The sequence below is a fragment of the Hemicordylus capensis genome, chromosome 13 (genome assembly GCF_027244095.1).
Source record: "Hemicordylus capensis ecotype Gifberg chromosome 13, rHemCap1.1.pri, whole genome shotgun sequence".
NCBI lineage: Eukaryota > Metazoa > Chordata > Lepidosauria > Squamata > Cordylidae > Hemicordylus > Hemicordylus capensis.
The window spans coordinates 19,076,810-19,088,942 of record NC_069669.1 but is presented as its reverse complement, the minus strand read 5'-3'; the positions used below and the strand labels follow the sequence as shown (position 1 = coordinate 19,088,942).

At 47.2% G+C, this 12,133-nt stretch overlaps 1 protein-coding gene across 4 annotated transcripts in view; it reads left to right on the top strand.

Moving 5' to 3' along the window:
* The window catches only part of MAP2K3 (mitogen-activated protein kinase kinase 3), a 55,622-nt gene extending 44,201 nt beyond the window's left edge, over window positions 1-11,421 (top strand). For all 4 annotated transcript variants that reach the window (XM_053276587.1, XM_053276586.1, XM_053276589.1 and 1 more), the window contains 7 exons: window positions 643-759; window positions 1,417-1,468; window positions 2,146-2,273; window positions 3,319-3,396; window positions 4,484-4,623; window positions 6,905-6,950; window positions 7,138-11,421. In XM_053276587.1, the coding sequence (XP_053132562.1) occupies window positions 643-759; window positions 1,417-1,468; window positions 2,146-2,273; window positions 3,319-3,396; window positions 4,484-4,623; window positions 6,905-6,950; window positions 7,138-7,221 (645 nt within the window). In that variant the 3' untranslated portion in view covers window positions 7,222-11,421. The remainder of the gene's footprint in view (window positions 1-642; window positions 760-1,416; window positions 1,469-2,145; window positions 2,274-3,318; window positions 3,397-4,483; window positions 4,624-6,904; window positions 6,951-7,137) is intronic.
* The last annotated feature ends 712 nt before the right edge of the window (window positions 11,422-12,133 follow it).

The window sequence follows — 12,133 nt, the reverse complement described above, 5'->3', positions numbered from 1 at the left end:
CACTTAGGTTGAATCGGGAAGGCCCCGTTCTGAATGCACATGCGTGTGCACTGCCTTGATACTGCACATAAGTGAAGAAAATTAGAAGGCGCACTGCCTGCAATGGGCTTCTCTCTCTCGAACTACCTGTCCAGTCAAGCTCTCCTTTGCAGTCCATCCAAAATTAGGGCCTTGATATTTCTAGCCCTGAGACTGAGGAATGATCTTCCCCTCTGAACAGTGTTCCCTCTTAACAGGGATTTCCAGATGTGGTTGACTACAACTCCCAGAATCCCCAGCTAAAGGCCATTGCAGCTGGGGATGCTGGGAGTTGTAGTCGACCACATCTGGGAATCTCTGTTAGAGGAAACAGTGCCTCTGAGGTGCAGAATGGTGCCTCCTCAGGAGTCGACACTGATTCAACAGCACACTTTACTCTCTTTCAGAAAGGGATGTGAAGCATCTTTCTTTGGCCTAGCTGGTTAGGAATTTCGTTGGGTGATTGCTAGAATCTGTTGATGCTTATTCTTGTTGAGTTTTGTGGTCTGTAATTTTGTTCTGATATTTTTTTACTCTTAGTTCTATCTTTTAGCTTTGGAGAGTGTCCTAAAATGTTTTAAATGAAATAAGCTTTTCTCTCCCTGCCTCCTCTCTCCTTCCCAGGGTGACGTTTGGATCTGCATGGAACTGATGGATACGTCTTTGGATCAATTCTATAAGAAGGTTCTAGAGAAGAAGAAAACGATCCCTGAAGACATATTAGGAAAAATAACTGTGTCGGTGAGTTCTCCTTTTGCTCTGGTGAAATAAGATCTCCGAGACAGTTCAGACATTATATATAGTAAACTGTGGTTTGCATATAGCCTCCAAACCAGGATCTGGAATCGCACTTTGAAGCTTGCTTGCAAACCGTGATTATGTGTTCTGTCTGAATTCACAGTTGGAAAACCATAGTTAGAGGGGCTGTTTCGTCTCAAGAGACAGGAGCAAACGTACATATTTATTAACACCAACACCATCCCGCAAACCATGGTTTGCTCAGAGCCACCAAACCAGAATCTAAAACCATGGTTTGAAGCTGGGTTGCAAGCCATGGTTTGAGGTTACATCTGAACCAACAAACCATACTTGGGCTGTTGCTCTGGCTCTGGAGGCTGAGGTTCAGTAGAATACAGAGACTCTTGGAGAAAGTGAAGTAAGAGGGAAATTGTACACACTTCCGCTGTGTCTGAAGGTCAGCTCAACTTCCAAAAGTTTGGTCCAGATTTCATTTAATTGTATTAATATTTAGTACAACTCAAAACTTTGAATATATTAGGTTACCTGTGTTTATGTTTTAGCTGTCCTTATTTTTCTAGACCTTTAGGCCCATTTGCTGTCAGCTTTCTGATTATAAGCTTGATAATTAATAAAAATACTTTCTCACTCTCTCTCAAGATCGTACGAGCTCTGGAGCATCTGCACAGCAAACTGTCGGTGATTCACAGAGGTAAGTATTGCACACATTCCAGTTCTATGCATCGCCAGATCTCCTAAGAACTGTTGGAGAGGTCACAGCATACCCATAATTTTCTCTAGCATCTCAATGTGTTCCCTCTGGGCCCAGATAATTACGATTTTGTCTACTTTATATAATGTTGATTTGCGTTGGGAAGGGATTTTTGCAAAATCTGGACATTTGGGAGGGGAGAGATTGAGCATTATAGGTTGTGGAGACTTATGAGATGGAGTGGAGAGCTGGTCGTCATGTGGTAGCGAGTTTGAATTGCCCCCTTTGCTAAGCAGGGTCTGTCCTGGTTTGCATTTGAATGGGAGACTACATTTGTGAGCACTGTCAGATATTCCCCCTTAGGGGATGAGGTCATAACTCAGTGGAAGATCCCAAGTTGAGTCCCTGGCAGCATCTCCAGGTAGGGCCGGGAGAGACTCCTGCCTGAAACTTTGGATTGGTGCTGCCATTCAGAGTAGACAGTACTGAGCTAGGTGGACCAAGGGTCTGGATCGGTATAAGGCAGCTTCCTATGTTCCTATGGTATGGGGAAATACTTTGACTTTGTAGGTACACTGCCGATTTGCGGCTGGGAAAAAGACAGCAGACTTTTGAAAAGCTCCAAGTATGATGGTGATCTTAATGTGTCTCTGGTGTGCCTCTCTTCTCCCTTACAGATGTGAAGCCGTCCAATGTCCTAATCAATAAAGAAGGACATGTCAAAATGTGCGACTTCGGAATCAGTGGTTACTTGGTGGATTCGGTGGCAAAGACCCTGGATGCAGGCTGCAAACCTTACATGGCAGTGAGTGGGGGGGGGCATCTAGAAGGGCACCTTAAAGGCTAGTGAATTTTGTGGCCCTAGTCCAGCTGTTGGGTACCCCAGATGTTACTGGACTACAACTCCCATCGCCCCCTGCCACAATGGGTGATGTGGGGACCCAAAGTTGGGAAGCCCTATTCTAGGGCTTTGATTTTCTTCTCTCGCTCCATTTCTTTCTTTTTTTAAAAAAAAAGAATGGTGGTGTCGCTGGGTCCGGTTCTGAAATGGAATGCATTGGGGTTAGTAGCCCTTATTGAGCTGAGCTTAAATAGGTTGGGCGTGATCCAGTTTATTTCTTTATATACGTTAAAGCGCTTTGAGAACTTTTTGCTTGAAAAGTGGTCTGTAGATACGTATAATCATCAAAATAAATAAATACATACATAAATATTGGGTGGGCATACCCGCTCAATTTTTCTAATGTAAAAGCATTGGGTTGCATGGATTTTTAACCTTTTTTGCCTCGCCCCAGTCCTGATTCGTATCATTTCCCGTGGCTGCTTTGGCATCAGTTGGAGTCTCCCCTCCCCCTCCCCAGCAGTGTATCCACTAGGCCAACACACCAGAGGTCCCCAAGCGGTGGTACTCCAGGATGTTGCTGAACTCCGAATCCCCATCGTCCCCTGCTACATTTTATTGGTCCATCTCGCTCAGTATTGTCTTCACAGACTGGCAGCGGCTTCTCCAAGGCTGGAGTCTCAGCCCTACCTTGGAGATGCTGCCAGGGAGAGAACTTGGGACCCTCTGCATGCAAGCAGGTAGGGGCTCTTCCCTGAGCGGCCTCAGCTACCATTTATTGTGGTGGGGGGATGATGGGAGTTGTAGTTCAGCAACATCTGGAGTACCGCCGCTTGGGAACCCTAACCACTACACCTCACTGCCTCTCCTTTTAACCGCATCCCCGTCAGTGAGAGCTGGAGTTGGGTGTGTCTCAGATTGCGGCTGCCGCTGTCTGCACCGTCCCAATCTGTGCAGCCAGTGCTCAAGTTCTAATATGTCCTTTCAGTGTGAGACATTTCCTTTGCAGCCAGAGAGAATAAACCCTGAACAGAATCAGCACGGGTATAATGTGAAGTCGGACGTCTGGAGTCTCGGGATCACCTTGGTAAGAAGCGAAATGTTTCTTCCCTTTGTCTCTTAGTTTTCCATTTCATTCCTCATGCCAACGTCTCGTGGCAGCTTACAAAAACAATCAATCGAGCCAGAATTAAAACAGTTATTAAAGATTTAGAACAGTTAAAAATACCCAACTTGCAGCATGCGTGATCTGACCTGATTGCATGTTATGCTCAGTCTATGCAGGATTTGTTTCAAAATTTGTGGGGGACGGGGGCGGGAGTGAAGGTCAATTAGAAGTGGGCGAAAAAATGTGCCAGACATTGTTTAACAGGTACTACTATAACTACTGAAGTAGCCAGCAAGCCTGTACTGACATTAATAAAATGGAAACTTATTTACCTTTTTAAAAAAAGTGTTTTGAAGGGAGTGCCAATATATGGGAGGAGAGCTGGTCTTGTGGTAGAAAGCATGAATTGACCCCTTGGCTAAGCAAGGTCTGACCTGGTTAGCATTGGAATGGGAAACTACCTGTGTGAGCACTGTCAGATATTCCCCTTAGGGGTTAGGGACATAGGAAGCTGCCATATACCGAGTCAGACCCTTGGTCTATCTAGCTCAGCATTGTCTACCCAGACTGACAGCGGCTTCTCCAAGGCTGCAGGCAGGAATCTCTCTCAACCTTATCTTGGAGATGCTGCAAGGGAGGGAACTTGGAAGCATCTGCTCTTCCCAGAGCGGCCCCATCCCCTGAGGAGAATATCTTACAATGCTCACATGTCTAGTCTCCCATTCATATGCAACCAGGGCAGACCCTGATTAGCAAAGAGGACAAGACCAGCTCTCCTCCCATGGGATGGGGCCACTCTGGGAAGAGCAGAAGGTTCCAAGTTCCCTCCCTGGCAGCATCTCCAAGATAAGGCTTAGAGAGATTCCTGCCTGCCACCTTGTATAGGCCGCTGCCAGTCTGTGTAGACAGTACTGAGCTAGATGGACCAAGGGTCTGACTTGGTATAAGACAGCTACCTTTATACATTAAGTTCCCGGACCTTGTGAGGAAAAAAACGTTACGTTACCTAAAGACCAGGCAACCAGCTGGTTCACTGACGATGCCCTGGGCCTGCGTGTCCCTTTAGATCGAGATGGCAATTCTCCGCTTCCCGTACGAGGCCTGGGGGACCCCTTTTCAGCAGCTCCGGCAAGTGGTGGAAGAGCCTTCCCCTCAGCTCCCTGCCGACCGGTTCTCAAAGGACTTCGTGGACTTCACAGCACAGTGGTACGTGCCTCTTTCTCCACGTGGCCTGTTCCCGTGCCAATTGCCCCCTTCACCCAGGGCATGGCTTTCGTGGTTCAGAACCCCCTGGAAGTTCTCTTCAGCTTTCAGTAGAACACACACGCACGCTGTGGTTTTTGTGTCTTTGTTCTTGGAAGGAGATATGATTTTTGTTTCCATTTTGGAATCGCAATCTGTCTTTATAGACCAATTCATGGAGGACAGGTCTATCAGTGGCTACTAGTCTGGCTACCTCCAGCCTCAGAGGCAAAGATGCCCTGAATACCACTCACTCACTTATTTTTTATTATTTTTTTACATTTATATCCCACTTTTACTCCGAGGAGCTCAGAGCGGTGTACAGGCTTAGTTTTATCCTCACAACAACCCTGTGAGGTAGGTTAGGCTGAGACATACATGACTGGCCCAGAGTCACACAGTGAGTTTCATAGTTGAATGAGGATTTGAACTCGGGTCTTCCCGCTCCCAGTCCAGCCCTCCAACCACTATGCTATACTGGCTCTCTTGCCAGGGCAGCAACAGCAGGAGAGAGGACATGTCCACCTCTCTTGCCTTTGGGTTTCCCAGAGGCATCTGGTGGGCCACTGTGGGAAACAGGATGCTCGACTAGATGGGCCTCATTGAATACACAAGAAATGTGCTGTGTGTTCCTTTCCACAACAAGGAACCACCAAAAAAAAGTCTACCCGGTCTAGAAGTCTATTAAGTATGTTAGTTGTAATTTGTAAATATTACAGTTCCAAAGTTCTGTAAGCCATTGTTCTCAAACCGGGGTCCCCAGATGACTATGGGGCTTAGCAGCAGCTCATCTGGGAGGGTGGAGTTAGCCCCTTCTGTGTGTTCCAGCCCCTCACTATTTTCAGTCGGCTTGCAAGGCAACTTGATGGGAGTTGTAGCTGGACATCATCTGGGGACCCCAGTTTGAGAACCCCTGCAATCAGCCTATCCCCAAGTCGTCTACTTTCTGTATGTCATCTTTAAGCCTTCCCATCTCAGTAAGTTTACACACTTGGGCAATATTGGAAGTCTGGAACTTTCTACTCAAAAAATGGGTGCTCCTTATCCCCTGGCTTCAAGGGAGCAAAAGCTTGCATGGCCTCTGAAACTCGGGGCAGAATCTGTGCCGCAGCCCCAATGCCTGTGGTTTGCCTCTAACCAGGAAAAGACGGTGCGGGTCAGCCAACGGGGTGGGTACGTGGCACCAAAGCATGGTTGGTTGCTGTAGATCAGTGGTGTCCCTAGCTGTGGGTACCTGGATGATGGGAGTTGTATTCCAGCAACATCTGGGGACTCAACCCCTGCTATAGAGCAAATTAAACCAGAGTGTGATGAGGAACTCTTGGTTTCTTAGCATACTTTTAGAAGGGGAGAAGGCTTAGAACTTAAGAACAGCCCTGCTGGATCAGGCCCAAGGTTTATCAAGTCCAGCATCCTGTCTCCCATCGTGGCCCACCAGATGCCTTTGGGAAACGCGAAGGCAAGCAATGTCTCTCTCCTGCTGTTGCTCTCCTGCAACTGGTATTGAGAGGCATTTTGGCTCTAAGGTTGAAGGTCGCCTATAGGCATCTGACCAGTAGCCATTGATAGACTTGTCCTTCATGAATTTGTCGAAGCCCCTTTTAAAGCCATCCTGTGGCAGAGAATTCCACAGATACTGTGCGGTGTGAAAAAGTGCTTTCATTCATTGGTCCTAAATTTCTTGGCCGTCAGTCTCACGGCATGCCTTCTGGATCACTGTGTCTGACTGTGTGGTGCCTGTGTCCTCGGATAACTTTTGCATATACAGTCTGATCCAAACCGGAATCCTAGAGGATTCTGAGGGCATTTTTTGCCGGTTCGCGGTGTTGTTTCAAGATGGCGGCCACTTAAAGTAGAGGCCACCCCCCTTTGTTACCCCCTGCGAAAGGGCCTTTTCGGTTGCTGCCCCGCTTCTCTGGAACTCTCTTCCCCTCCAGATTCGTTTAGCCCCTTCATTACTGATTTTTAAATCTCTGTTGAAGACTTTTCTTTTTTGCCAGGCTTTTGCCCTGTAGTTTATCTGTTTGTTTGTTTGTTTGTTAGTTACTTTAGTTTTTAATTTAGAATGTAATTTTTAATGTTCGGAGTGGGCGGTAAATTAAATGTTTCTAATAAATAAATATATAAATAAGCTGACTATCTGGATCCCAACCACAATTACAGAACATGGGTAAGGGATTCTTGGCAAGGGTCACCCTGTTAAAATAAATGGAATGTGCTTAGGAAGATATTTTTCTTTCCCCAGTTTGAGAAAGAACCCAGCTGAACGGATGAGCTACCTGGAACTCATGGTGAGTTTCTCTCTCCTCCTTTTGGTCCGTGTGAGTTCTGTGGTGTTGCTGAGCCTTTCTTAGGGCCAAAGGTTTTGCATTCTGTGCAGCGAAAAGAGAGAGGGAGAATTCTGTCAAGAAAAGCCACCTCCTGCAACCTTTGGTGCAGAATTGGATGGTGTTTAATCAGTCCTTGTTCTCCTGGCAGGACCACCCTTTCTTCACCTTGCATGACGCCAAAGTGACTGATATGGCCTCCTTCGTGACAGAAATCCTTGGAGAAGACTCTTAAACAGGACACGCCGCACCGTTGAACAAAGAGCCAGCTTCACTCTCTGGGCCTCTGCTGAGGAAGAGAAGGAACTTAGGACACTTTAGCATTAACGTTGGTGTGCCCCAAACCAGTTGAAAATCTTCGCCGCGCCCTCCCTAAACCAGCTTTTTCTCCTCTTATCGCATTGGACTCCTGCCGTTTTAAAAAAGAGAGGCTCTGTGAGTTACACACTTGCACCAGGACATGTTGGTTACGGCCTGCAACTGCGCACCTTCTGCTGAGAGCTGGGGACAGCAGCGGACCTGGCCTTGTGAGCATTCCAACTCGCCTCCCGTTTGGGGTTTGAGAAGCACTCTGTAGTGCCGTTTCCCTGACATGTGCTGCTTTCTCCACGTGTCACCTGTCATCAGTGCTTCAAAAGGCCGGCGCTGTGCATGCACAAGAGCAGGCCACGCTCCCAGAATGCGGGCTTGTGGCCTTGTAAGCATGTCCTCCAAGCTGTCATGGGTCAGTTAGAAACATCCAGCCAAGTTCTGTGGTTGAGTCTTTCCTGGACCGTACCACTTCAAGGCTGCAGGCAGAGAATTGCGTGTTTTTTTGTTTGTTCTGAAAGCTTCTCCATGCAAAGAACTCCCCGCATGTAGAAAGCTAGCACTAGAGGGAGAGGACTGGATTAGAACCTTGAGGCGCTAGTCTTCAACATGTCTCGGAGCTCTCCTTTTGGTGCCAAAATCTGGTCTGGAAAAAGTGTCATTAGAAGCGCCTCATGGCAAACGGCGAATCTTTCACGGAGGATGGATTCAAATAGTTGAATCTGCACTTGGAGCTGGCAGGGTCCTCATGGGGTGATCTTCCCATCCCCACTTCACTGAGCCTCAGTTTGTATGAATGCTCTGTCCATTCACCAAATTGCAGCTTTGTGGCTTGCCTCTTTCCAAAGGCGTTTGGGAGGCAGTTGAGGTATAATTCCACAAGTTAAGAGTGTTTGCTATGCTGCCTCAGACTGAGGCTCAGCCAAATGTTTCTGCAATCTTCACCAGCAGGTTGTGAAGGGAATGGCCGCCGCCTCTTGTCCCTCATGTCCAGGCTGTTACTGCCTCTGACCATGGAGGCTCTATTCAGCCAATGTAGCTATTTATAGACCACAGATCACTGGATTTCGTCTTACCTCTTTAAAAAAAGCCAACGATCGTTTTGAATGACAATGATATGCAAAAAAAAAATTACAGCCTAGCCCAAATGAATTTTCAAATGAAAAGCAGATGAGGAGATTTAATGTTTAAGTGCCATGAAAAGAGCGGGGTGCCCCCCTGCTCAAACTTGCCTCCCCTCAGCTTCTCCTGCCTGTGGGATTCCAGACATTTCTATCCTCCTAAACATGCACCTGAGCCCCTGTGAGCAGAAAAAGCAGCTTGTGGGCCATTTTGTGGAGGAAGACGCCCGTAGGAGAGGGTTAAGCATCCTTTTGGCTTACGTGTCCTTGGCCATGTCCCCCCTCGGTTGGAACTTCATCGCACACCGTTGCCCTTTTCCAATCAACTTACCGCCAGCCTTGGCAGTAAGATAAATTCCTCATTGGTTGGACACACAGTGGAATATATAAATGTGAGCCCACCTCCAGGCCCCCTCAGAGTGATCTTTGCTTCCTTTGATTGGCAGATGCCGAGCCAGACCACTCATCCAGGATTCTCAAGCTTGTCTCCCCAAGTGCTGTTGGACTACAGCACCCATCACCCCCTACCACAAGCTTGTTGTAGGGGGTGATGGGATTTGTAGTCCACCATCTGGTTTCTCTCCCCCCCCCCAAAAAAAACCTTTGAGAACCCCTGGACTAGTCTGACTAGTGTAGAGCAGGGGTTCTCAACGTTGGGTCCCCAGATGTTTTTGGACTTCCAGCTCCCAGAATCCCCAGTCCCAGTGGCCTTTGGTGGGGGATTATGGGAATTGAAGTCCAATAACATCTGGGGACCCAAGTTTGAGAATCCCTGGTGTAGAGTGATCTGCTCTGACTCTCAGTGGATTTCTGCAAGTCTCGGGCAGATCTCTTCCTAGTTGAGCTCCTGATTTGAGATGCCAGGGATTGAACCTGGGACCTTCTGCATGCAACCTGTGTGCTCTGCCGCTGTGCTGAAGCCCTCTTCCAGTTACTCGTCTGTATCTGCCCAAAGGTGCACGCCAGCAGATCTGCACGGATTGCTGATGGAATCCTTGACTTCCTCCTTGATTGTAATCTAATGAAATGAACTTGAGTTCCTCTCGGGGATCCTGTGAAGACCATAAAGTTCTGCCGCGGAGAGTTTGCTCCTTTTCTGCTCGGCTTTTCACCAAAGTGCTTCTTTCAAACCTTTCTCTTCCCATCCCCCCCCCCCAAGCACAGAAAGAGGAATTAAAATCTGACTTGATGCAGTTGAAGAAGCTCCCTCTGGATCAGGACTGCATGTTGACCCTCCCAGCTGTTTTGGGGCTACAGCTCCCATAATTCCCAGCCACAGTGGCCAATAGCCAGGGATTGTGGGAGCTATAGGCCAACATCTGCAGGAGGCCCAAAGCTGAGAGCCCTGCAGGAGAAATAGCTAGAGTGTGTGCGTGGGAACCCTGGGTCTGATCTTGGAAGGGTTCGCACTATTGCCACCTGAGTGCTGCAGAACTGGTTGTACAAGCTCAGTCCTGCTCTAAATCCACCCCACCCCACATGAAAGCAACACTGGGGGGGGGGGGAACCCTTCCCCCCCTTAATATATTTGTATATATAAATTATATTTTAGAAACTCAGTTTTCCATGTTTGGAGATAGATTCAGCAACTTATAAGGAGTCTTTGGGAGAACAATAAACTTTTTTTTAAGGAACGCTTTGAGGACTGTTGGGGGGTGCATATCTGTAAATAGCCACCTCTTTGGTAAGCAGAAAATCCCTGTCTTCTTATAACTGTGCCCTGATCTTTAGAAACGGCCTTTGCTGTAAGTGGAGAGGAAAATAAGCTTCCTTCTCTTTCTCCGTTGCACTGCAGTGTTAGAAGTTCTCAGCCTTAACAGATCCCATCACCACACCTTGTGCCAGCAAATTGCATAGATCGGGAGTTCTCAGCCATGGATCCCAGGTGCCAGACTACAACTCCCATCATCCCCTGCCACCATGGCTAAAGGAAGATGGGAGTTGAGTTCCAACAACACGTGGGGACCTGTTGCCACGAATTAAGAATGCTTTATTGTTTAAAGAAGTACTTTTTCATCTGTCCCAGGCTTTCTCTCCCTTGTCGCAAGGCCTTCGAAGCAAGAAAGAAAATCTTGCAGAATGTTTCTCTCTCTTGTTCTGCGCTCGGACAGACCACTGCACTTTCTCACAAGACGCACTGCAGGCGTGACGCTACAGGCTTTGAATTGCAGACTCTGTGCCTTTCTGTCTCGTTTTTGTTCTTGATCTATTTTGAGTCGTGTGGTTCTCGGCCTTTGGGGAGTGGATTTCTTATGTGTTTCCTTTGATGCTTGTGGACGATGGTTTTTCTTTGTTAGCTGCATGGTTTTGGATTTTAAGCTTCTCTTCCCAGTTTTCTCCTCTTTCACCCCACTTTCAATAAAAACATGGTCCTGTCAAGGCAAAAGACTCCATTCTGAACACTGCAAAAGAAATGGATGTGTTGGACGTGGGATGCATGAACTAGGTATTTTCAGAGCAGAGACCGCCTTCACATACTTCAGGAGGTCCTCAAACTTGGGCCCACAGCTGTTTTGGACTACAGCGCTCATCATCCTTGTATCGAAACTTGAATAAAGGCCCCATCCATCACAATCCTCATTCACTATGACTGGGGACGATGGGATTTGTAGTCCAATATCTGAGAACCCAAGTTTGAGAACCCTTGATATACTGGGCTAATATTCATTCCCAGAGTGTGACTTAACCTGCTCTGTTCTTCCTTCCTTGTAAATCAGGGATTCCCATCCTTGAGCCTGTAGATGTGATTGGACTGCAATTCCCGTCACCCCTAGCACAGGAGCCTGGGGTTTATGGGAGCTGTAGTCCAAGATCTTGGGGACCCAAGGTTACCAACCCCTGCTATAACTGACCTCCTGAAGATAGGAGATGGTTTCTCTTTTTAAAAAGGATTTGGTGGACTGTCTATATAACTTGGCTATTTGTCTTCAATTGCATATGCCCCAAGCCCAGTTTCTAATGTGATCCTTCTTGAAGATATGATATTAAAAATGAATTTTCATCGATTCTTGTTCTTATTTAGATTTTTTTTTGTTGCCTCAAGAGTTGTTGAAATGTTCTAATTCCTGTGACATGAGAGAACCTCGGGGATGCAGACAGAGAGAAAACTTGAAGATGCTGCCAGGGAGGGAACTCAGAACCTTCTGCTCTTCCCAGAGCGGCCCCATCCCCTAAGAGAACTTGCTTACAGTGCTCACGCATGGAGTCTTCCCTTCAAATGCAACCAGGGTGGACCCTGCTTAGCAAAGGGGACAAGTCATGCTTCCAACCACAAGACCAGTTCTCCTCCCGTGGGATGGGGCCATTCTGGGAAGAGCATCTTCATGCTTGACTGCAGAAATTAAACACCGCAGACCTGCATGTCCGCAAATGCCAGGTGGAACAAGAGAGCCCAAGAAAGTCTTCACCTGTTTCTGAAAATAGATAGTAGACTAACGCTTTGTGAGTTTTGGTTTGGGGCTCTATTACATCCTGTGCCTCCAAAATGCTTAAGCTAGTTTTGCCTTTATAAAAGCTGCTCAAACTTTTTGGTGAAACACACAGAAGACTGGAAGCGTCATTTACAGGAAACAAGAAGTCAGGTTTCTCCAAAGTCTATCCAGCCAGGTGTATTTATGTAGGTGGAATCTCTGACCCCCAGTTATTGACAGAATTTACAGGTGGTTAACCCAACACTCTTCCCTACTTCTAAGAACATTAAGGTTTGTGGGTCTAGAA